At 53.5% G+C, this 24740-nt stretch overlaps 1 protein-coding gene across 1 annotated transcript in view; it reads left to right on the top strand.

Moving 5' to 3' along the window:
• Window positions 1–24740, top strand: part of Ncs1 (neuronal calcium sensor 1) — a 48600-nt gene that overhangs the window by 4144 nt on the left and 19716 nt on the right. Inside the window, exon 2 of the mRNA XM_055600662.1 lies at window positions 20823–20847. Within this exon, the coding sequence (XP_055456637.1) occupies window positions 20823–20847 (25 nt within the window). The remainder of the gene's footprint in view (window positions 1–20822; window positions 20848–24740) is intronic.

Here is a 24740-nt window from a genome sequence, read left to right as displayed (position 1 = left end):
TACAGAGATTTGCCAGTTGGGCTCTCAGGTTTCCAATTTGGGGCTTTCCAGGCACCCAGAGTAGTCTGTTATAGGATAGAGTGTTCCCTGGTTCTTACCCCCACCGACTCATCTACCAGAGAACAGACTTGGGGGAGGCATGCTCTGACATCCATCTTGGAACAAATTCCAGAGCTGGAGTGGTGGCTCCATGGGGATGTGGTGGGCAGGGCAGGGGAGAGGGCTGGAGAAAACAGTTCCTGCTGTCCCTGAGTACCTTCCCTCCTTCACGGAACAAAGCAGCAAGAGAGACCTAAGTGAGATTCAGTGCCGAGTGGACACCTAACTAGGACAGTCCAGCTCTGTGGAGAGCACAGGCTCTGTGGCCTTGGGCAAGTCATATATCTTCTCGGGGCCCCAGTGTGCTGACACCTGACTTTGAGGCTGCATGGTTCTACAGGAGAAGACAAAGTTTTGCGGGCCAGAGAGGGCATGAGGCCTCAGGGAAGCAAAGGCCCTGAGTAGGAGTAGGGCTCCCTAGATCCTGGGGGGGCTCTAGCCTCTCCCTACGGTGGGGAGGAGACCCTCTCTCGTTCTCTGGAAAACATGCTTTGTGTCGAACCCTGGAGTTGAGGAGGACTCGGGCTGCGTGAAGGAGATAATCTGGAGCCTGTTGTTTGGGCTCTCCTGGCAGCCTGTAGTCACAGTTCACCTCAGGCTGTAGGTGTGTGCATCTGACTGGGCAGCGTAGGGCTTGGATCCTGAAGCCAGGGTTCTTCTCTGACCCTGCCACTCAGGGCCCTCTGTGGAATATGACTGGCTCCTCCTGTCCCCTCCCCAGAGAGTTATCTGCAGGTCCTTGTCCTGGCAGCCCACACCACCTCAGTATTGAGCCTCATTTGCTTCAGGATGAGGTCTGAGGCTTCGGGGACACTGGAGGTGACTGGGCCTGACCACAGTCACCCTCAGAAGGAACTTGGATATTTTCCAAGATGGGTGGGGAGCTGTGGAAAGGTGACAGAGTTGGGGGACACTGTGAGGTTAAGTTTGGAAAGAGCATTCCGCATAAAAAATGAAGGAGGCAGTAATGAGGACTGAGGAAGATCATGGCAGTGAATTAGGATGTTACTGGGGATGGCCAGAGAGAGTCCAGAGATATTTAAAAAGGACTCCACAGATGGTCTTCACCATCCTGTGCCTTTGAGGTTGTCTACTTTTAGTTTCTAACTGATTTTTTGTTAGTTTTATTATTTACATTATTATTTATTTTGTATGCCTTTGTGTAGTGTGTACGTGTGTGTGTGTGTGTGTGTGTGTGTGTGTGTGTGTGTGTAGGTCAGAAGACAAACTGTGGGAGTCAGTTCTCTCCTTCCCCCATGTGGGTTCTAGGATTGAATGCGGGTCTCCAGGCTTAGGGGTGCTTTTATCCACCTAGCTTTCTCATCGGCTTTTTTGTTCGTTGTTTGTTTGGTTGGTTTTTAATGTTTTGACATATGCATGCGACATGCTTCTATTTCATCCTCTGTTCCTAGACAGCGAGATTGCTTCTCCCCACATTATAGAACTACGATGACTTTATACATGGGCTGGGGATGTGGCTCAGCTGATGGAGTCCTTGCCTAGTGGACCTGCATGAATACATGCGTGCATGCATGCGCTCGTGTACACACACACACACACATGCAAGCACCTTCAACCACATGGTCCCAAGAGTCCTCCAGATCAAAAATTTTTCAATTCTACTTAATAGTAATGAAGGAGATGAACTTGCGACTGAACTTTCTTTGTTCTTCCCTGTGAGATCAGCAGCAGTGGAGTCAGACGGTGACACCCAGTGCTGGTGAGAATGCAGGCCGGGGCTGGAGAGATAGCTTAGTGGTTAAGAGAATGCAGCTCAGTGGCCTGTGCTCCCCCACAGTTGCTGGAAACGTGGTTTAGTGCCCTTCTGGAAAGGAAATCAGCCAGTTTGAACCAAAAGCCTTCCAAGCCAGGTGTGGTAGAACATGCTGTAATTCTAGAACTCCAGAGGTGGAAGGAGGAGAGCTGGACTCCAAAGTCAGCCCAGAAGACACAAGGAGAACTTGCTCAAGAGGGGTGGGTTGGGGTAGTGGGGAGGAGCCTTTAAAATGATACCATGGCAACGAGGTACACACCTTTAATTCCAGGACCCAGGAGGCAGAGGCAGAGGCAGACAGATCTCTGTGAGTTTGAGGCCAGCCTGGTCTACAGAGTGAGTTCTAGGGCAGCCAGGGCTAAAAGAGAAAAACCCTGTTTTGAAAAACAAAAACAAACAACCAAACAAACAAATAGCCTTTGTATGCTATGGCTTTAACTCCATAATCCCACCATGGGTTATTTATCTTTAAGGAGAGACATGTATAAAGATCTATCCATCCATCCATTCTTCCTTTCTTCCATTCATCATTTGTGTGTGTGTGTGTTGAGACAGAATTTCTCTGTATAGCCCTGGCTATCCTGAAACTTACTCTGTGGACCAGGCTGGACTCAGATTCACCGTGTGGCTGAGTATGGCCTTGAACTTGTAATCCTCCTGCCTCACTTCTCAAATGCTGCAATCACAGGGACTCACCGCCACCCTGTTCACGTAGTGCTGTGGATGGAACCCAGGGTTTTGTGTATGCTAAGAAAATGCGCTACCAACTGAGTTATAGACACAGCCCTCAATACCCTGATTTTTCAGGACCTCTCCTAAGACTGCACAACAAGCATGAGGGACTGATGGCCCTCGACTCGTTACAGGGTTCCTTCTAGTTTGCCATAGTGTGTTAGGATTTCAGTGAGTGTGTCCTTGTTCCTTCACTGAAGACTTTTGCTGTGATGTGCCTTGTTCTAAGTAGTTCTATCAAGGAAAAACCAGTGTCGATTGAAAGGCGCATTCTGTGTCTGTCGTTGGAGATTTGATTGTTATGTGTATGTGTGTGCCTGTAAGTTTATGTGCAGCACGTGCATGCAGGTATCTGCAGTGGCCAGAAGAGGGCGTTGAATTCCTCGGAACAGAAGCTACAGGCAGTGTGAGCCCCCTGTCATAGATACTGGGAAACAAACGCAGGTCTTTGTTGAGAGCAGTAAGTGCTCTTAACCGCTGAGCCCTGTTCTGGGTTCTTGACGTCTCAGTGTCCTCATCTGGGAGTTGAGATAATAAAACCCAATATCAGTAACGCAGGGTTGGAAGTGTAACATTGAATGCATCAGCTCCCCTCAGCCCCGCCCCCTTTGTTCACCAAGGGCAATGGCTAGAATCTGTAGTAGCAGTGAGGGACCCATATCATGCACGATCCCTGTGGCCCAGGACTACGCTTGCTGCTCAGGAGCATTCATCATCAACTCCTCCAGCTCTGTGCGGTCCATCTTTCACAGATAAAGACAGGGAAGTTTGGGGGTAGGGCAGGGACACAGCAGGAGCTGGCTTGTGGCTATAGTTTGGCCAGGTTTGAGCCTGGTCCCATTCGATCCTGGTCTGAGTATTTGATACCCAGTCGGTGCTGGTGGGAGGCACTGAGAAGACTCTCTGGGGGTGTGGGGGTCCTTGTGAGCACGAGTGGGGGTGGGCATTGCGGGTGGGCAGGGGCTGAGGGTCACATGTGCAAGCTCTGGCTCACGTGTGCATGTTCTGAGTGTTGTGTGGTCGTGGCAGTGTGTCAGGAGTGGGTGAGCCATCTCGGTCTGCGCGTGAACACCGGTCGTGTCCGGGTTGGGGGAGTGGCTCTGTGCAGGTTGTAAATGCAGGTGTACCTGGGGCGGGGTTGGCTGGAGGGGGAGGTCTCAGCTAGGCCAGAGGCCGTCCCAGACTGTGGCTCTGGGACTGGGGAGCGCGGCTGCTGCTTCTCAACCCCTCTCTTGCCCTTTTCATGGTTGTCATGAGAGGCCAGCTGCTGGTGGGCATGAGGGAGTACCATGGGGATGAATGGCAATATGGGGACTAGTGCGTCACATGGGACAGAGTACAGGTGTCACATATTATAGTGCCCCCCATAGCTGAGAATGGGGACTGGTGCCTGCTTTACAGAAAAGGATTGAAGCTCGGCAGACTCAGGGGCATACCAAGGTCTTTTAGCCATTTGGCAGCAGTCTTGGGCTCAGGCTAATTTCATAGCTGTGTGTCCAAAGCCGTACCCTTTCTGTCATGAGCATGCTCTCCTATGATCTTCGAGCACAGGGTGGTGAGCGCCCATCCCTGGAGAGTCAGATGCTGGCCAAGTATCCTGGCTTTGTGGGATGAGGGTGAGGCCAGGCAGAGTAGGATGTCTTGCCTTCTGTGGACATTTGGACAATTCCTGCCTTGGCTTTCTGCAGTAAGGAGGCAGAGGTGAGGCTCCGTGGGTGATCACACTGGAAGCACTGGAGTGAGGGTGGTCAGGGGTGCCCAGCGGACTGCTGGTCCCAGTCCCCAGCCCTCAGGGCTCTTGCAACCTCCATGTATCCAAGGGAGGCAGCTGAAGATAATGTGCCTGGCTCTGGGAGCTCAGGGGCTCCCCATTTTACAGTATCTGCGTCACCCTTGTATGTGCGTGCATTTGCGTGTGCTCGCTGTGGGTGCGTGGGTGTGGAGAACAGAGGTCATGTGTCTTCCACCTCTGCTTTCCACCTTATCTTTTGAGTCAGGGTCTCTCACTGAACTGGGAGCTCACTGATTGGCTAGACTGGCTAGATCTGTGAGCCACAGATGCGCAAGATTTGCCTTGCCTGGCTTTCACATAGGTGCTGCTGGCTCTTGGGTCATCTAGCTGGAACTTTACTGAACCATCTCCCCAGACCTCTCTTCCTGTTTTTATGGCAGGCTGGGGCTGGGGGATGAGATAGATGTCCAGGAGTGAGGTGGGCCTGGCGTGCTCTTGACTGATGCCCTGCCCAGTGCTTGGCACAGCCTCGCTGCTTTAGGATGTGTCTTTAGATAGAGGAGGAAACCCAGACCTCATGGATTTGATGTGGATTCGGGGACACAGTGACAGAGTCCCCAAGACAGCTTTTTGAGGCTTAGACCAAAGAGATTTTGGTAGCTGTGCAGCAGAGGTAGACAGACGTGGCTTCCTTTGTCCCCATTTCCAGACTGCTCCTTCTGGGCCCTTTCCTATCCTCCTACTTGCCTGGCCTGCACTGCTAGCCAGTGGTCCCTGGGAATTGCCAGGGGCCCTGTGTCCAGACAGGGCCTGTATCTGGGTGTCTGTCTTAGAAGGTCTCCGCCTTCCTGTCTGTCCTTTTGGTGTGATGTCATATATCTGAGCTCTGGGGAGATCAATTATTCACCTTGGGGGAGGCACTTCTGGCCTGAGGAGCACAGGTTGGGGGCCTGGGAGAGGGTGCAGGGCTGGCTCTGACATGCATGGCTTCCCAAGGTAGCCCAGGAAGCCGGTGGACTCAGAGCCCCTGTTCTGGAATCCTCCGAGCGAAGGAATGTGCGTCTGAGGAATGTTTAACCTGGGCAGAAATAGCACATTTTGCTTTCTTTATTTCGGGCTCCAGTTTTCAGCATAGGGTGCTGCTTTTTTATTCTAGCTTGGGGCCAGGTCCTCCACAGCTCTGGCCTTTTGGGGACAGACTTTGGCCTCTTTTTTCCAGTTTTCTATTATTATTATTATTACTATTATTATTATTATTATTTCAACCAAGAACTTGCTGTGGGAACCAGAAAGCAGTTCTGAGTTGGAAGCACATACACACACACACACACACACACACAGCGTCTCAACCTGCTCTTCTGTGCCAGTGGGGGAGGGAGGGACACTGAGCCATGAGGCCTGTCTGCTGCTCTCTGCGGTGAAGAACTGCAGCTCAGGGATTCCCTTCCCCCAAGGCTTGCTTCAAATCCTCCCCACTACCAGGATGTCAGCTCAGCCCTTTCCTGCTCAAACCAGGAGCTATCTGTAAAATGGGCAAAGCAGGGAACCTGCCTGGAGGGTTTGATGGAACAAGTAAGCGTGAAGATGCTGGGGAAGGGCCTGTCACTCTCTCTAAGAGAGAGTCACACCCCTTGCAGGCTTGCTACAGAATGGGTGGGTGAACTTTGAACTGTGCTTCCGATGCTCAGAGGGGCTGAACACATACGTGCCACCTTCCTTGACTCATCCATGCCACTTGGATGGCACTGGGGCCCAGTGGCCATACCTGCCAGTGTCTGTCTTGGATGGGGTAGTGACAGAGCATCCCCTCCATTCAGCTGTGAGCTGTGAGCCCGAAGCTGGGGCTCTTTGTGGGGCCCACCCACTGTTCTGGTTTGCTCTTTCCATCTCCCCCCACCCCCGGGCCCCAAACACTTTTGACAAGATGAATAGAAAAGCTAAGACAGAAGTAAACAGCCAGGGGATGGTCCAGGCTTCTAACCCATCCTGAGCCTGCTTCCCCACCTGACACTGCACTCCATCCTTCCTCCAGGGACTCCCTCTGGGTCAGGGGGCTTCAGTGAACTTAGGTGGACAGGCTGGGTCTGAAGTACAGCCCACCACCCACCCCTCCTTCTTGCCCTCCTGCACCTGCCTCTTGGTAGGAACCAAAGCTTCTCTTTGGAGCAGGAGATGGGGCTATTTTTGGCACTGTGGGGGGAGGCGAATGCTTTCCTTCTGTTCAAAAATACATGGTGTGCGCTGTGCAAACAGGAGCTGGGCCTGCTCAGAGCTTGTGCTCCTGGGCACTGGGCCTCTTGCCATGGTCCCCGAACCCTCTGGGGTTCTGTATCTATGCAGCCAACCCGGCAGGGTCACTATTGTCTTCTTGGTGCTTGTCATGGGGCCCTTGCTGGGCTCAAGAGGAACATGATCCTAATTAAAACTAGCAGCAGCCATCAAAATGTAGAGGTTCCTGCTTTAGGGGCTCTGCCTGTTTCCCTGGATTGGAGGAGCTAAGGGTGGCCCTGACAGTGCCCTAGGGCATTCTGGGAAGGATGCCCTGCAGCTCTGGGAGGAAGGCAGGGGACCCTGGGGTCATGGTGAGGCCCAGCTGGCTGAGGGGTTCCTCTGGCTGCTTCTTTAGTTCTCATTTACTGGCTGAGGTGGCCATAGAGTATCTGCCTCCGATTACCCTGTGGTGCCTACATGAGGTGGCATGGGCAGTTAGTTCTCTGGCCTATGTGGCATTCATAATGTGGCGGAGAAACAGAAGTGAAGCCAGTTTAAGTGTCAAGACAAGCTGTTGGTACACTGGGGACGTAACTGGCCTAGGCACGTCTGGGAGGGCTTAGGTGGTGTTCTCAGTTTAGCTTGTGTCTTGTATATTCCTTTGCTGATGTGGGTAGTCCTGATGGAGGGAGGAGCAGGAGGCAGGGTAGAGGAGATTTGGGTCAGAAATTTTGCCTGACAGCAGCTTTTGGTATGAAAGCATCAGGACAGGGCTAAGCTGAGGACCTGTGCCCAGGAAGGGATTTGGGAGGTGGACAGTGGTGGCAGGAATTTGGTGCTGGGCCCACCAAGTGTGCCAAGCTGGACAGGTGAGGAGGTGAGTCACCAGGTCAGAGACTGGTCCAGGTACACGTGCATGCATGTGTGCGTGCGTGCGTGCATGTTTGTGTGTGTGTGTGTATACATAGGGAAGCCACAGGCTGGGTATTTTCTCAGTTGCTCTCTACTTTTTTTTTTTTTTTGAGACACATCTCTCATTGAGCTTGGAGCTCACCACTTGGCTAGACCAGCCAGTGAGCCCCAAGGGTCCTTGCCTCTTGTCCCCAGTGTTGGGATTATAGGCACGCAACTGTCCACACACTTCCTACTTCCCAAGTTCGGGGCACCTGAAGTCAGGCCCTCAGACTTTGGGTGCAAACATTTTACCAGCTGAGCTATCTCCCCAGCCCTGCTTTTTTCCTTCCTTCCTTCCTTTCTTCCTTCCTTTCTTCCTTCCTTCCTTCCTTCCTTCCTTCCTTCCTTCCTTCCTTCCTTCCTTCCCTCCTTCCTTCCTTCCTTCCCTCCTTCCCTCCTTCCCTCCTTCCCTCCTTCCCTCCTTCCCTCCTTCCCTCCTTCCCTCCTTCCCTCCCTCCCTCTTGACTCATCTCATGTAGCCCAGGCTGGCTTCAGACTCCCCGTGTGGCTGAGGGTAACCCTGAGCCTCTGATCTCCACCTTCAATGGTGGCGCTACCGCACCTGTCTGCGAAGTGCTGGGGACCCAATCCAGGACCTTGTGTGTGCTAGGCGTGCACTCTCCTAAGCATCCCCTCCTCCTAAGTTTCAGGTTCTTGTCCACAGAGGGAGGACAGGCTGTGTGTTCCAGGCCATGCCTCCTGAGCTAGCCCCTGAGGGCCCCAAGGAGAGAAGCAGCTTGGGGAGCAGGTTGTAGGTGGCTGGGAATACTCTCTAGGCCTAGGAGATGAAGGTGCCAGTAGGTGCTGTGGTCAAGGTCACAGCCTGACTACCTGTCACTTCGATGGGTGACTGACAGCAGCCACTCTCCTGCCCAGCCAGCTTGGGGTTCTCTCCAGTTCCTCTGCACCAGTGGTGAGTCACTGGGGTGCCTCCTCTTTGGAGGGCAGGTTAGGGCCACGCCCTGTGTGCCCCCTCTTTTAAAGGGCCAGCTCCGGAAGCAGCACTTGAGCACACTGATTGCCTAGAACTGTGTGTATTTCAACCCTCCTGGCCAGATGCCAGGGTAGTCATGCCCCAGAACTTTCCAGAGTCTCTGCTGGAGCTAGAGCTCAGGGTCTGTACATGAGTTTCTGGAGCAGGGTCACTGCATTGGGGGGTGGGGCGGGGAGGAGTGGGAGGAGCTGGCTGAAGGCGGGGCTGCCACACTCTCAGGAGGTGTCCCTGCCAGTTCAGCTGGTTGTGCCCTGGGTGGGGGTGTTGCACTCTTCTTTGGGGCATGGGTCTCACTTCACCTCTCTCCTCTGTTCTGCCTTGGAGATCCCTCGCCACCCTTCCCCCACTCCTGTTCTGGGAGTCTTTGCTCCTTGGGCTGTGACATTATCAACCGGGACTGATCAGGCATGCCTAAGCTGTGGATGGTGTCCGCATCCCAGGGCTGGGGGGAAGGGATCTGGAGGGCATGGACTGAAGTGGAAAGGTGGGCTGTGTGACAGGAGGGCAGGGGTGGCACTGCCAGTAGGCCCTGCCACACTGCCGCTTCTCCTGTGGCTGCTGTGACACCTTTATTTACAACGGTGGCAATTGCTAACGCTTCTGGACACTGGTCACGTTTCCTCCACCTGGCGGCCGCAGCCTCCTGTGGCTACAGCTTTGTTCCAGCAGCATGTGGCCACCTGAGGCACCTCTTCTGCTCTGTGAGGTCTGAGCTGGGCTGGCAGCTGCTGCTGAAAGACCTCTTCGTTCTCTTCTACCTGCCTGAAGACTGCTGTCCGCTTCTGAGTAGTCCTCCATACAGCCTTGACCTGCACCCTTCAGGCCAGGGGGAATCCTGCTGTGCTTATCACTCCCTACCCCCAGTGCCTCCAACTTGCTAGGCAGTTCGATCCTCTGATCCTCTGATCCTCTTCCTCCCAAGTGGGGTCACAGGTATGCACCTGTGCACCACAAAGCCCAGCCTTACAGGGCTCTGGGCTTGAGCTTGTGGACCCGTGCACACCAGGAGAGCACTCTACCAAGGGAGCTCTGCCCTCACTTTCACTTTTATCACTATGATCTTTCCTTTCTTATCATGTGGGTGACTAGACACCTCCATACTTAAGATCTGTCCTGGTTATATGTGGGGCCTGAGGAACAGGAGCTGTGGTCACTGCTGAACCTCCCAAGCCCCGCTCAAGGCCTAGCCTGCAGCTATTGTGTGATGGATGAAGAACTGAAAACTCCCATGTGACTTAATATCCTCCGTCAGGAAGGCGTCACCACTCCCATTTTGCAGATGAGGAAACAGGCTCAGGGAGGTGAGCTCAGTTGCCCAAAGTCACAAGGCGCACAAAGAATGACGAAGTTTAGTGAGGGGTCTTTCTGTGAAGTCAGTGTGCTGGCTCCGGGCTTCCCAGCATGAACAAAAGCAGATGCAGCCTGGGAGCATTGTGGGGTCCGGCTGTATGGGGCCTTGGGGAAGGGCTCTCCCTGCAGGAGTTTGTGTGAATCACCTCACATCAGCATCTCTCTGAGGGGGACACAGAAGGTAGCATTCCCCTCAAGAGGATCCCTTCTCTTGGAAGGTTTCCAGTCAGGCTTGGACTGGAGACCAGTTCCTGGCATTCTCTTTTGTGTTACTCAGGTACGTGTGCATGTGTGTGTGTCTCAAAGAGAAAGAAGGCTGGGGCCATCACAGCAACTACTCTGGCTACTGAACGCCTTCTGCTCGGACATGTGTGCTAGGCACCTACCTCACACCAACCAGTACTGTCCAGCTACCAGTCACAGGCTAACACGTGCTGCTTGTTGGAGCTCAGAACAGCTGGGAAGGATAGGACTGAATATTTAGTAGTGACAGAGCCATTTCTCTTGCTCCGTCTCCAAGGCCATGGTAATCGGTATTTCCATCAGTCTTTTTCTCGTGTATACAACTACGATGGGTTTTAGCTTCCTGTTTCCTGAAAAAAACAAGACAAAACAAAACAAAAAACCCAAAAGTTGATGTGTCCACTGTTAGACAGTTGGACGTAGTCAAGATTGAACTTGGTCAATCGGTGCAAGCAGATGGGCCAGCAGGGGCTGAGGGCCTGTGTCATCTAGTACGAGCAAGACCTGATACTAAGAGTCAGTTTGAGCCAGAGATTTGATACCCAACGAGTGGGAGCAAGCGTTCCTGTTCTGAAAACCATCACCTTTGAGCAATGACAAGAGACTGCTGTGGAAAATTCCATACCTGACCTCATGGGATGAGTTGCAGCAAAAATTCGGTTGCCCTAAAAATCCTGTACAAAAATCACCCTGGGTGTATATAGAAGGTGCTCGATGGGTTTTGACTTGGGTTCTCCTAGCGATGCCTCATTATGCATGTGCAAACTATCCCCCAATCCAGAAGAACCTCTAGATCTGTGGAACTTGTTTGTTTGGTTTTGTTTTGAGACAGGGTTTCTTTGTGTAGCTTTGGCTGTCCTGGAACTCACTCTGTAGACCAAGCTAGCCTTGAACTCACAGAAATCTGTCTCCCCAGGTCTGGGATTGAAGGCATACACAACCAATATGTGGAAATTTGATAAAGGATCCTAAACCTGTGTAAGAGTTGTAATCACATGTAATCAACTCCCAGAATGCACTTGGGGGATGTCTCAAGCACTCACCTTCTCCAGCACATTCTGGAGTTATACAGGCCCTGGTTCTGGTCCCACCTCCACTGCAGATGAGCTTGGCAGGCAGCTTCACCTTTGGCTGGCTGGGTTTCCTCACCTGTGCAGAGGAGAGCATCAGGCTCTTTGCTCCACAGCACCGTCCAGGTGTGGAACAGATGCATGCTGGCCTGGTGCTCTGGGAGCATTCCTTGGCTACTGCTTCCTCACCATTGCTGGAACCACAAGGCAGAGCGCAGCTTTCTGTGATTTGGCTTCAGTGATTTCGAGGGAAAGTTTGGCTTATACAGAAATTAAAATCATTATAGTTTGTACTTTTGTTTTCTGAGGTAAAAATCTATGAATGATAGGGCAGATAGTAACATTGATAGAAATATTTGAGCCAGAATACAAACTTTGAACCAAAACTTGCCTCAGGAGTGTATGTGTGCGCACGTGCATGCCACACATACATGTGGTCGATAATCAGGAGTCTTTCTCAGCCCCTTTCTACCTCAGTTTTTGAGATCAGTTCTCTTACTGAACCTTGAGCTCTCTGAGTGGCTAGACTGGTTGGCCAGCCTGCTTCAAGGATCCTTCCGTCTCTGCCTCCCCAACATTGGGATTACAAGCACACCCTGTCACACCCGGGATTTTATATGGATCCTGGGGATCTGAGCTCAGGTTCTCGTGTCCACGCGGTAGTCACTGACTGAGCCATCTTACTACGCCCCCAACCTTGCTTTAATGGCTGCTGGGAGTCACAACTCCTGGAGCACCATCCGCCTCTCTCCTTGGGGAGCTCCTCCTTGAGGGAGCTCCTGGACTCCTTCAACATGCGGCCCTCCTCCGGGGGTGGAGCACTGTCCTTTTGAGTAGTGTTATCTCCTTTGTCAGAAGGGGAAACTGATGCTCAGAATGGGGACTGAAGTTGATGAATCCAAGAGCAAGAAGAATCCGAGTGCCCTTGGGCAAGGCAAACCTGGCTCTTCCAAGAAGGGCTGTGCCCCATGTGCCCTGCTGGCCAGACCCCAAGTCTTGTCACTCAATGCCTGCCATAGAGCTGGTGCCCAAAAGGTGCTTTCCCCAGCCTGGGGGCTCACAAGTTCTTTCCATGGGTAGGAGCCTGGTCTTAGGTCACAGATCGATTGGGCCTCTGATTTCCTTTGCCCTGCCCCTGGCTGTGTGATTTTGGTGGCATGCTTTCACTTCTTTGGAAGCTCAGAATTTTCTTACAATGGGCTGGCAGAGAGTTCTCTCACCACAGGGTCTGGTGCAGCCCCTGGACTCAGTCAGTGGAAAAGCTGGGGTTCAGGAGGGTCTGAGGGACTAGGATGGAAATGGGATTGAAGCTGGGATCTGAACAGCTCTGAGCAGCCTTACATCTGTGCTCCTTCTGGGGCCTGCTTTTCTCCCTGATGGCAGCTGGACACTGTCCATTTTGGTGTGTGCTAACACCGTGGCCTGGCCCTGCCAGCTGCATCTCCCACCTCTCATCCAGAAGGCAATGAGAGCCCCACAGTTTTTATTCTGACACCGCCACTTGTCACCAGCAATAGTAACAGCAGTGTCTCTGTGACCAGCGCTGGGCTGTTTGCCATGTGTATTCTCCCATTGGCTCGTCAGCAGCCCTATGCTAAGAGGAAGTAAGGCTCAGAGTGGCACACAAGTACATCGACTGGGGTCTTATAATGACCAGAAGCCATGCCCCTATCTGCACCAAGGCTGTTGGTGGGAGAGTGTGGGTTCTGGTGCTGTGAGCTCAGAGGCCTGTCTTAGAAGTCAGGGCAAAGCTGGTCCAGTCCAGCCATCAGGATCCCTGAGGCCGAGAGACTTGTATTCACCATTCATTGAGCAAGGCTTTGCATCCATCTACTCTTCCACACACAGAAACCAGGCTGCAGGAATGTGAGGGGGAGAGGCTGAGTGGCAGCGGGAGAGGCCAGCTCAGGGGTTGTCCTAGTCTGCTCAGCCTTGTGAACTTAAACATGGGATGAGGTTCATGCTTAAGAGTGAGCTCACTGTGATAATAGAGTACAACCACAGCCTGTGAGTCCTGACCACGTGGAGCCCAGATGCAGCCTGGGTGAAGGGCCTAGTGTGCGGTCAACCCAAGAGCAGTCTCCGCCTCTGGCCCTAGCATCTCTGTGGGAAGAGTTGGGGGAGGAGGAGAGCTGTCGCACAGAGGGTGCAGTGAGGGGGCGGTAGGCAGGGCCTGTATGTCTTTCCTGTTGACTTGTGGTGTGCCCGGCCCTGAGCCGCCCAGCTGGGCTGGCACAAAGAACACGGGTAGAAATAGTGACTGCCAGCTGGAGGCTGGGTTGTTGCCACCCTATTTCGGGATGGGCCCGAAGAGGACTAGGAGCCCTGTTCTCTGTGGTGTTGAGAGAGGGCCCCTGGACTCTGGGCGGGGTCAGCATCTGCTGAGGCAGGGTTAGTCTCTGGCCTCTTTAGGGAAAGAGGACTAGCTTCTCTCTCGCTGGCAGAGGTGTGGGGTAGTAATCATGGCAGCATTGCCGGCCTGGTGCCAGGCACTCTGCATGTGCTGTCATGTTATCTCTGTCTGCTGAGAGCCAAGGATTCCAAGTGCTGTGGCTTAGAACCAGGCAAGGTCCCACATGCCAGAGCTCTGCCCACCTTCCGGTACCCATGCTGGCCCTCTGCTCCTCTCAGTACTGCATGAAGCTGTTGTTCTGTCCATCCCCTTGGCTGGGAAATGCTCTTCCTGGACTCTGCTTACTTGCCAGGGCTGGTCGTCTTGTGACAGGGATCTTGGGATCTCTGCAGTCTTTCCTGGGATCGGAGGGAAACAGGGCTAGGATTACTCACTGAATTAGAAGCCTAGGTGGGCTACCAAGCTCCCCCCCCCCAGCAAGGGGAGCTGGAGAGCAAGAGCTGAGAGTGAGGCACATGGACTTTAACCCTTCCTTGCCCAAGTTGCCTCACTTTCAGGCTGGAAAACTGAAACCCAGAGAGGACAGGGTGACTAGATTCTAGGGAATCTGCCTTGCCATCCCTTCCGGGACTCGCACCTTCTTGAGAGAATGGGGCGCTGTCATATGGTGGAAGGGGTGCAGACTTAGCTAAGAGCAGCAGAGTAGATCTTAGAGAAAGAGTGTCCCCTTTCTCTAAGAAGCTTGGCCATGACCACTGTTACACTTTGTTTTCTGTTGTGATAGACAAGGTAATGAAACCGAAAGCCTCCCTCCCCCGGGGGGTGGGGGTGGGGGTGGAGGAAAGGGTGGATTTCATCTCACAGCTTACAGCCATTCATCTGCCGGGCAGGAACTCAAGCAGGGCAGGAAGCTGGAAGCAGGAGCTGATGCAGAGGCAGTGGAGGGTGCTGCTCACTGCCTTGCTCCTCATGGCTTGCTCATTTTGCTTTCTTATACAACCCGGGACCACCCCACCCAGGCTGAGTGCTTCCACCCCAGTCATCAATCAGGAAAATGTCCTACCGAGTTGCCTCCAGCCCTGATGGTGGCATTTTCTTAACTGAGGTTCCCTCTTCCCCCATGACTCTAGTCTGGTTCTAACCAGGTCAGCCACCTAGAGGAGGGCTGAAGGGAGACTTCCATGCTGAGAGGGTAACGAGGAAATGAATCGTCTCCACTGGGTAAGCTGAGCCAGAGTGGAGGTAAGAGAGCGGACAGGCTATGGAGATCTTTGAGCTTTATCCCTGGACCAGAAGACCATGACCATGGCAGGGGGGTTTATAGCTGCCAGGCAGGTCAATAGGAGAGAAAGGAGTGAAGGGCTGAGACCGGACGAAGGGAGGGCTATGGGCACAGATTGGCCCTAAAGAGCCTGTGTGGGGATTTGGAAAGGCTCCAGCACTTGACCACAGGAAAGCCTGCTGTCCTTCTGGAGGGAGGACTATTTGGTGTCCAAAGGCATCAGGATTAAGGGACTGTGGGGTGGCTGAAGGCCAGGCCCCAAAAGCCTTATTTTTTCGCTACTTCCTGGTTCTCCCAAGGCCCCCTTGCTAATGCAGTGGGCCTTGGTGAGTAACCCAGAGAGTAGTCCCCGAGTGCGGAGACTGAAGTGGGGTCTGGGTTGGTCACAGGAAGGCCAGCAGCGTGCCTTGCATCCTTCCTGCTGCAGCAGGCACCTCCCTCCGTGGGGGCTGCCGGCTCTGGCGTTCTGTTCCCACCATGTTTAAACTGAGCTTCAATCAGGGGAGGTATTTTGCTTTAGGGAAATGAAAATCAGACTCAACATTTATCCTGGGCTCCTGGGACTGGCTCTTGTGTTCACTCTCAACAGACAAGAGCTGCGTGGAGAGGAGGAGATGCCTGAAGGAGCTTCCGTAGTTGCCGGGGTGGGGGTGGAGGGGAGGCGGCGAGGGGTACTGTGGGCATGTCTACTTGGTCAGGGGCGTAGGAGGGTGTCAGCAGCTCTGAGGGGATAAAGGCTGGCAGTGCCTGGGGGCTGGGTAGTTCTCGCTCTCTGCAGTTCGGGGGGCCAGTTCTCAGCAGGGCCAGCGAGTGGAAGGGGGATGGGCACCCAGCACCCTCCTTCCTGGTTGCTCTGTGTTCCAGCACCCCCTGAACCGATTCTGAGGAACCCCTTCCCAGGATGCTGCTGGGAGCTCAAATGTGGTATTAGAGGTGATCACTCTGAGGTTCAGAGAGGTAACCTGAACGCACAGGGGGCCCAAACAGGGTCTAGACCAAAAGATCCACACCCTTCTGGGTGCCCCACATCACGTGTTCACCACAAACTTTGCTCTCAGTGGTACTTGCAGACCTGGCCACAGGAACGAGCTAGAGAAAGGAGATCAGCCAAAGCCAGGTGTGCTCACATTCATACAGTACACACATTAGGAGGGTCTAGCCCCGGTCTGGTAGCTGGGCTGGCTCTGACGACAGGGCCTCTGGGGCTGTGTCCAGATGGGGAGAGGACGGGTCTCTGTTGGGTCCTATTTTTTTCCTGTGATATAGCCATAAGGTGGAGCCGTGGGTCCTGTGTGACATGAGCAGAGTGACGCTTGAGACATCATGACCTCATGCAGGGAGCATGACCTCAGCAGGGAGCCCTGGCCTGCACCGTTGACCTGGCTGACCCCAGGGACTTCTGTCCTTCCCACCCTGTCCCTTCTTGGTCAGACCTCTGACTGGCCGAGTGTTGGGTTATTCCTGGGAAGATAGATTCCTGTGAAGGGTTGTGGAAGGGTCAAGGGTCAGGAGCTGGCTGGGAGAGTGGCTCTCGACAGGGCTGCTGGCTTAGTTAGGGCTTTATTGCTGTGAAGAGACACCATGACCACAGCAACTCTGATAAAGGAAAGCATTTAATTGTGGCTGGCTGACAGTTTCAGAGTATTGCCACCATGGTGGGAAGAATGGGCGGCACACAGGCAGACATGGTGCCAGAGAAGGAGCCAACAGCTTTACTTCTCCATCCTCAGACAACAGGAAGAGAGAGACCAGGTCTGGCTTGAGCATTTGAAACCACTTGCTCCAAACAAGGCTGCACCTACTCCAACAAGGGCACACCTCCTAATAGTGCTAGTCCCTAGGAGCCTACGGAGACCATTTTTATTCAAATCACCACAGCTGTGGAAGATGGATGGGGTCATTTGGTGACCAAAGCTGAGAGAATAGGACACTCAGGGAGCTTGATAGGTTCATTGACTTGGGGGCCGCCTGTGTGGGGTCAGTGGTGCTCCTCAGCTTTGAGCCTCAGCCGGGAACTCTGAGCCTGAGTCCTGAGATCTGAGCCTTGAGCCCTGAGCTCTTAGTTTGAGCTCTGAACACAGCCCTGAGCACAGATCCATGGAATGAAGCTGGAGGGAGGCCCTGTTAATTTCACGGTTGGTCGGAGGAGGCTTCGTGGGGAGGAGGGGTAAGCAGGGGGATGGGCTGGATCTGGGAGCTGCACCCCGGCAAGCTTGGCAAGCTTCCTTTGTATCCGGTCCCAAGGCTGAGGCAGAGGGAAGCTGGACCCCTAGATTGCTCTTCCCAAGTGCCTGCGGTGATCTGATGCCAGGAGCGTTGGACCCCAGGCTGCCTTCTGGCCCTCCATGCGTTGCGGAGGGCACACAGACTGTGGGTGAAGACAGTTATTTCCCTTCCGGTTTTTAGTTTGAGGCTTGTGAGTGGCGAAGTGCAGGGGAGGCTGATGTTCTAGACCCATCCCCTGCCCTCTGCCCCCACCCCAGCCAGCTGCCCCCATGGTGTTGCTTCCTTGCTTTTATTACACAGCCTTCACCCCTAAGTGCTTGGGCACGGCTCCCAGCACTTTCCCTCCTGCCCTCCCTCCCCTGCCGCAACCCTGATCCCCCACCCCAGCCTGGGCACCTCGAGTTATGCTTGACTGACTCTTCTTTTTAGCTTCCTTCCCAGAATCCTCCTCTGGCTTGTTTGGGCTTTCATGGCTCTGATGTATTGAAGCTGTAGGACTGATGGATTAGTCCAGTTATGGCTTCTAGATTAGACCCCGGGGCATTTGACAGGCGAGTGCCATGGACAATATGTCCTTAGCTGCGTCCAGTCCAAGGTACTGAATGTCATCCCAAGGTACTGAATGTACTGAAAAGAGGTTTTCTGTTGCATGTATGGCTGTGTACCATGTGTGTGCAGGAGGTCATGGAGGCCATAGAAGGGCATCGGGAAACCAAGCTAGGTCCTTTGTAAGAGTTCTTAAGGGCTGATCTGTCTCGCACCACACCCCCCTGCCAATCATATTGTTCCATGACCCTGAGCAAAGGTAATCAGTCTGTCTTCATCTCAGTTGTGACCTTCCGCTGTGTTTGGGGCACTGAGCCACGAGCATATGACCTAGGGAGTGTTGTGGGCAGCATTGCTTAGAGTAGGGGAGAGATTGAGAATCGAGCAGCAACACACTGAGACAACGAAGCAGAAAGCCATGGGGCAGACGGGCGGCTGAGCAGTTAAGAGCCCTGGCTGTTCTTCTAGAGAGGTCCTGATTCGGTTCCCAGCATCCACGTGGTGACTCTCAATCACCGGTCACCCAGTTTCCGAGGACTCGATACCCTCTGCGGACCTGCCCCCTACCACATAAGTAAAATTACATCTTTAAAAAAAAATTAAAAAGTCGGTGAATCTTGAGACAGGTGACAGGACACCTCCTCAGAGGGGAACAGAGGAGAGGCTGAGGCTGTGGGGACCCTTTGCCTATGTGTGTCCCTCTGTTGATAAGCACCCATGCAGGCTGTGCACACCTCTAACTTGTGATGGCACAGGCCTGCCTAGGCCTTGTCTAAGCACCCTAACTGGCAGAAGGGTTGGGGACCCCTGACTGCCTCCTTCCAGGATCATCTGAGGCTCTAGGAAGCAAAGAGTTGGGATTTCTAGAAACCTCAGAGGCACTTGGTGGCTTCAGATGTCTGACAAAGCTACAATAGCTGCTTAAAAGTTGATCAGGCTTGTCTCTCCAATCTCATTTTGCATCCCAGAGGCTCAGCTGCCTGCTGGTCATTCAGTGTCCATATTAGGGACAGTTCTGGTGAGACGACGGTGGACATGAAGCTTCCAGGCTGCGTTGGGGGCTGAAGGCAGAGGTCCTGGGCAGGCTTTGGTAGGTTGTAGGTGGGCAGCTGGGACATCTGGGTTATCCAGGAGTGTGTCTCTGGCCCCATGAGACCTGGCTGAGGTCCCCAGTGGCCTTGTGTTTCAAGCCTTTGTCTCTACCTCCTGCCATTTGTGGCCCATGATGCCACCCTTTGCTCAGGTCACACAAAGTCAGGTAGCTTGTTGTTTCCTCAAGGTTGGAAGAAGCATTTCATTCATTCACACTATCCATCTCTTGGAACAGTGCCCTTGGGTAATCTCACTCACAGCACATAAGTGGACCTGTCTGAACCTTCACTTCCTTGTTTGGAAGATGGGAGGAAGTGTCCCATCTACCATGGGACTCTTGTGAAGGCAAAGGACAGCATGCCTGTTTATAGATACGAAAACCAGGGCTCAGAGAGAAGCAGTCTTCAGAGGCACACCCAGCCCATAAGCCTTGGGGCTGGCCTGGAGCTCAGGTGTTCAGGTCTGGCCCCAGGGCTGAAGTCCTCAGAGGCAGGTCACCTGTGTTTCCAGTTCCCTCCATCTGCAGCAGCTGTAAGCAGAGCTGGTTGGGGGCGGCAGGTCCGGGGTAGCCCAGAACAGCCCAGAACAGCCTAGCCTGGCGGGCTGCTTAGTGCTGCTTAGTGCTTGTGTCAGCTTGATGCCCCTCTTCGGCATCCCCATGCCTTGCGAAGTCTGCAGGAGTCTGCCCTTGGAAATGTAGCTGCACCGCCAGCTCTGCCCTTGCAGAGGCCTGGCCTCTATTAGCCAGCTGCTCTGGTTAAGTGGCTCCACAGGATCCACAGGGCCTGTTGGGAAGGGTGCAGGGGAGGAGGCTCGAAGGCCTCCAGCCCACCCAGGCTTCTGACCTGGGTTCTGAGCCAAGACCTCAGGTCTGAAGCCCCACCTGCTGCTCCCAGGTCTCTTGTGCCTCACTAGGCCAGAGACTGGTCTCTGGGGACTGCTGGGATCTGTGGCTGAACCACAGTGGAGATGGCCCCCGGGGGCTGGCAGATGCTGTTTGAGTTTGTTTGGAGCACTTCTTGTAGAGAAGTCTCTCTGAGTCTGCAACCTTTCCTCCACTCCCTCTGGGAAGATAACCCAGCTCCTTTCTCACCTGCTGCCTGACATGGACTTACTGTAGAGTCACACACCCGTTAGTTCATTCTTCACCCCTATGCTGAGCTCATCCGAGTGCCACAGCGGGGTGCCAGGACTGTCTGCATCTGTTAGGACAGGGCTCCCAGGCAAGTACTGTTTCTATACCTGCTTTACATGGAGAAACTGAGGCACAGAAAGCCCAATTATTCCCTCCTTGTTGTCACCCATGCAGGGAGCTTGTTTCTTGGGCTTTTTGTTTGTTGTTTTTCTGAGACAGGATCTCACTCTGTAGACCAGGCTGGCCTCGAACTCACAGAGATCTGCCTGCCTCTGCCTTCCCACTGCTGGGACTAAAGGCGTGCGCCAACATACCTGGCCTTGAAGGTGGTTTGATGTTCTCATTTGGTTATACGTGGGAAAGCTTGGTTCAGTACTTAGGAGAAAAACAACCTGGTTTCATTCAGTCTAAAGGGTGGTGATTTGGGCTTGACACAAGCTTCAGTCATATTTGCGGATCCTTTCAGCTTCCGTATCCAGTCATAGCTTGGGTGCAAAGGCCTGGACTGTCCACTGAGAGGGCTGCCTGGCAGTGAGGAGGTTGGGGTGCTGGGCTCTGAGAGGCTTGGCCTTTACTGAGAGTGTCCCTGCTTCATCCCAGGCTTGGAAGCAGCAGTCACTCTGACCCCCCTGTCCTGGGCCTGAGAGCTAAGAAAGGATGTAGACCAGGCTGGCCTGTCTCTGCCATCCAGGTTCTGGGATTAAAGGCATGTGGTCATCACACCTGGCTGAAAAGATGTGTTTTGTGTGGCCTGCCTGAGCAGGGAACCCAGGTTTCTGAAGGTGTTTGGGGGGTGCCCTGCAGAGTACCAGCAGACAGCGGGCTCTGGGGAAGTCTTCTCCTGGGCTGGCAGGGAACTGTCCGACATTGTCCACTGTTCACTAGGGGTGTATTTTCTTACTCGAAGCAGGCTGGCAGTCGTGTCAGGCAGCTGCCATGGGTGGAAAGATAGGGAGCCCCCGCCCCACCCCCACAATTGCCTGTGTCCTGGGAGTCCCACCTAACCTCTGCCCTTCTTTTCTCTTGCAGTCACCGAGAAGGAAGTACAGCAGTGGTAAGTAGAGGAAGCTACTTCGTGATGGGGTGGGTGTGGCCTGCTGATGGGGCCCATGGTCTGTGGGACTGAGAGGGGTCCAGGACACATGCATCCGAACCCAGTCCTTGGGGCTGGGCAGTGTCCATTGAGCAGGCTGGGGGAGGGTAGTGACTCTTCCCCTGATGTGTGTTTGTGTGTGTGTGTGTGTGTGTCTGTGGGCGTGTACATGTGTCAACCTTGGGTGTAATTCTTCAGGAGTCACTCATCTTTTTTTGTTGTTATGTTTTGCCCTTAAAATGATTTTTTGTTGTTTTGTGTTTGAGTGTTTTGCCTGCATGTATGTATGTATGCCATATACTTACAGAAGAAGGAGCTGGATCCCCTCGAACTACAGTTATGGGTAGCCATGAGTTACCATGTGGCTTCTGGGAACCAAGCTCTGATCCTCTGCAAGAGCAGTAAATGCTCTTAACCACTGAGCTATCTCGGCAGCCATCTCCCTGCCTGGTTTGTTTGTTTTGAGACAAGGTCTCACTACGTAGCCCAGGCTGGCCTGGGAATCACAGAGATCCAGCTGCCAAGTTGGAGAGTAAAGATGTACACCACCACCACCTGGCCAACTTGTTTTTTTGACACAGGGTCCCTCTCTGCTACCTAGGGCTCTCCAGTTTGACTGGGGCTGTCCACATTGATGCAAAGAGGCCCTATCTCTGCTTCCTCTATGGCCCCAGTACTGGGGTCTCAAGTACATGCTACCACATTGGGTTATTTCCATGGAGCTGGGGAGCCAGACTTCAGTTCTCCTGCCTGCCTTACTGACTGTGCCCTCTCCCCAGCCCCACTTTGTGGTACCCATAAGACTAAAACTGGAGGTGGAGAGATGGCTCAGTGGTGAGGGGCACTGGCTGCTCTTCCGGAGAACTTGAGATTAGATTCCCAGCACCCACGTCTCGGCTCACAGTTGTCTGTAACTTCAGTCCCAACATGCTCTTCTGGGCACCAGACACACATATGATATAACAGCAGGCATAGTACCCATAGTATATACAAGCAGGCATAGTACCCATCACATAAAATAAGATGAAAGTGACCCAGCAGGCTCACGGAAGACCATGCTCACAAAACAGATGAGACACGGGTTCCTGGAGTTTAGAGTCTGGTGCTGGCTTCATCACTAAGACACTTTGGACCTTGAGAAGTCTCTTCCCCACTTTGAGACTCAGTTGCCTCTTTTAGAAAATACTAAATGAGGGCTGGAGAGATAGCTCAGCGGTTAAGAGCACTTAACTACTCTTTCAAAGGTCCTGAGTTCAATTCCCGGCAACTACGCATGCGGTGGCTCACAACCATCTATAATGAGATCTGGGGCCCTCTTCTGGCCTGCAGGTGTACATACAGCAAAATGCTGTATACATAATAAAGAAACCCTTGGGGCTGCCTGGAAGCTCAGACCTTCCACTCCCTGCAACTCCTCAGGCACCTACCTTTATCCAGGCTCCACTCTGCACCCTTTGGATCCTCTCTCTGTGCCCCTCAACCCTCCTCTTGCTGATCAGGTCTCAGAGGAGAGCTTCCCATGTCTCAAGTTCCATAGTGGGTCGCCTTGTCTTGTACTGACTTCTAACACCCCCTGTTCAGGGTCCCTGAGTGCTAGAGGAACCAGGACTAGAACTCAGGGCCTGGGTTGCAAGTCGGCCGGGGGTTGGGTGGGGTGGTGCTGCCTGTGCCAGCCGGCAGGGACCCCATCACCCAGGCCCAAGCCCCAGGTGACCCTTACTGTGCCTGCTCTTTTTCAAGGAAAAGGGTCCAAGGCTTAAGGGGTGGGGCCAGCTTCAGCCTGCCTGCAGCCTTCCTATGTCCCAGGCTCTCCATCGTCAATCCCAGTGTCCACAGAGCTGGCTTCATCCTTGTGGGAGGTCACAGGCACAGTGGGGGCTTGCTGAGGATGCCGAAGCTTGCAGTGTCCTCAAAGGTGGCCAGGACATCACACCGATGTTCAGGCTGCAAAGCATGCAGAGGAAGGAACGAGGGTAGGGGGTGGGGGCCAGGGATGGTGGGTGCAGGATCGTGGGTTGTAGGTACTCTCTCCCCTTGTACTGTCTCTTGTCCAGAGTCCCTTGTTTGATATTTTTATAATTGCTAAACATCCAGCAGTACAATAACAAAGCAGTGGGTGGGTGCGGGGGGGGGTATCGGCAAGTGCCAGCTGGACCATCCTACAAAGCTGTGGCGAGAAGCCAGGTCCCCTTTTGTCTCCCAGGTCTTCTGTGGGCAGGTGCTGTCCTAACACTCAGCATCCTGCAGGGAGTCCTGAGTCCGGGAAGTATAGCCTCATCTTACTGATGAAGAGATTGGCTCACCGAGGTGGAGACACTTGCCTAGGTCACACGGCTTTGTGAATGTGTGTTTGTGTGTGCAGCGTGGGGGTGGGGCGGAGTTTAGGTCTGGCTTGTTTCTTCTCCGTGCTCCAGCGTTTACTGGCTCATATGTGCTGGTTTCTTGCTGTGAGGGACCCCATGAGACCGCAAGCCCTGAGGGAAGGAAAGGGGAGGAGGGACGCCTCTCCTCCAGGGAGCTGTTGGGGGGTGGGGTGGGCCCAGGCAGGGAGGCCTTTGAAGAGAGGACAAAAGGAACAGGTTCCCGGGGAGGCTTCCCTGCACCCCTCCCAGCTGTGGCAGCAGCGTTCTGCTCCACTGTTCATCCATTTAGCTACTTATCGTCCTGATGTTGAGCCTTGGGGAGCAGATGTTGCCTTAATTATGGAGGCATGGAGGGGACAGGGACAATTTCCCAAGGACAAGTTTCTCCGGATGTTCTAGCTAGCTAGAGTGTGGGGGAGTTGGGAGAGAAAGCCCTGTGTTGTGTGGGTCCTTGCTCAGGGATCCTGGGGAACGAGAGGTCATGCTGGGATCTCTCTCTGTCATGGCATCCACCCTTGCATCCATTCCCTCTCTGCCTCACACGGACACGCCGTGGGGAGTGACTCACGGGTGGCAGTCACAGATTTTCTAAGGTGATAGGTTCCTGCCTCCTGGACTTAAGAATGCAGTTGTCACCTCTGGGAGCATCTTTTCACATCCTCACTCCCACTATAAAAAGCTGGTCTCCAGAATCAGTTCGGCCACATCCTAAGCACGGCGTCACGTGGCTGGAGCCCTCCGGCCCTGTGGGCTAGGCTTGGGCAGAATGGGGCTCTGCTCCTGGTCTCTCCTCCCAGTGTGTGTCCTGATTTTCATTGGTCTTGTCTGCCCCAGCTCAGTCAGGGCCTTCAAGTCAGATGCTGGATATACCTCTCACCTCAGAGATGGGGAAACTGAGGCTGAGTGAGACAAGAGTCACTTGTTTAGGGTCATACACAAGTCAAGGACCAAGTGATGCAGGGACAAGCCAGGTTTGCCTTAGAAGCCAGAGCCCTCCATAGGAAGAAGAGTGGAACTGAGATTCAGGGAGACGCCTGTCCAACAGAGGAAGGACTGGAGCTCAGGTTCCCAGAATCCACACAAGAAGATGGGTGGAGATGTGGTGTAGTTTCTTGCTTTTGCAGAGGACCTGGGTTCAGTTCCCAGCACTCACATGGTAGCGTTCACAACTCTCTGTTTCCCTAGTTCCTAGGGGTCTGATGTACACCTCTGGTTGTCTCCGCAACAGGCGTGTGCATTGTACACACACATGCACATATAAGCAAAACACTCATATGCATAAAGCAGGAATAAAGAAATCTTTAAAAAAATATGCTGGTGCAGCTGGATGTGTCTGGGGTGGGGAGGTTTGGAGTCAAGAGGATCCCTGGGGCTTGCCGGCCACCCGCTTGGCTAGTGCCAAGTTCCGTGAGAGATCCTGTCTCTAAATGTCAGGTAGAGAGCAACTGAGGGAAATGCCCAACACTCTGCAGACAGGTGTGTGTGTGTGTG

This window comes from Psammomys obesus, unplaced genomic scaffold, assembly GCF_907164565.1.
Source record: "Psammomys obesus unplaced genomic scaffold, mPsaObe1.curated_primary_1811, whole genome shotgun sequence".
Lineage (NCBI taxonomy): Eukaryota > Metazoa > Chordata > Mammalia > Rodentia > Muridae > Psammomys > Psammomys obesus.
This window is presented reverse-complemented; position numbering and strand designations above follow the sequence as displayed.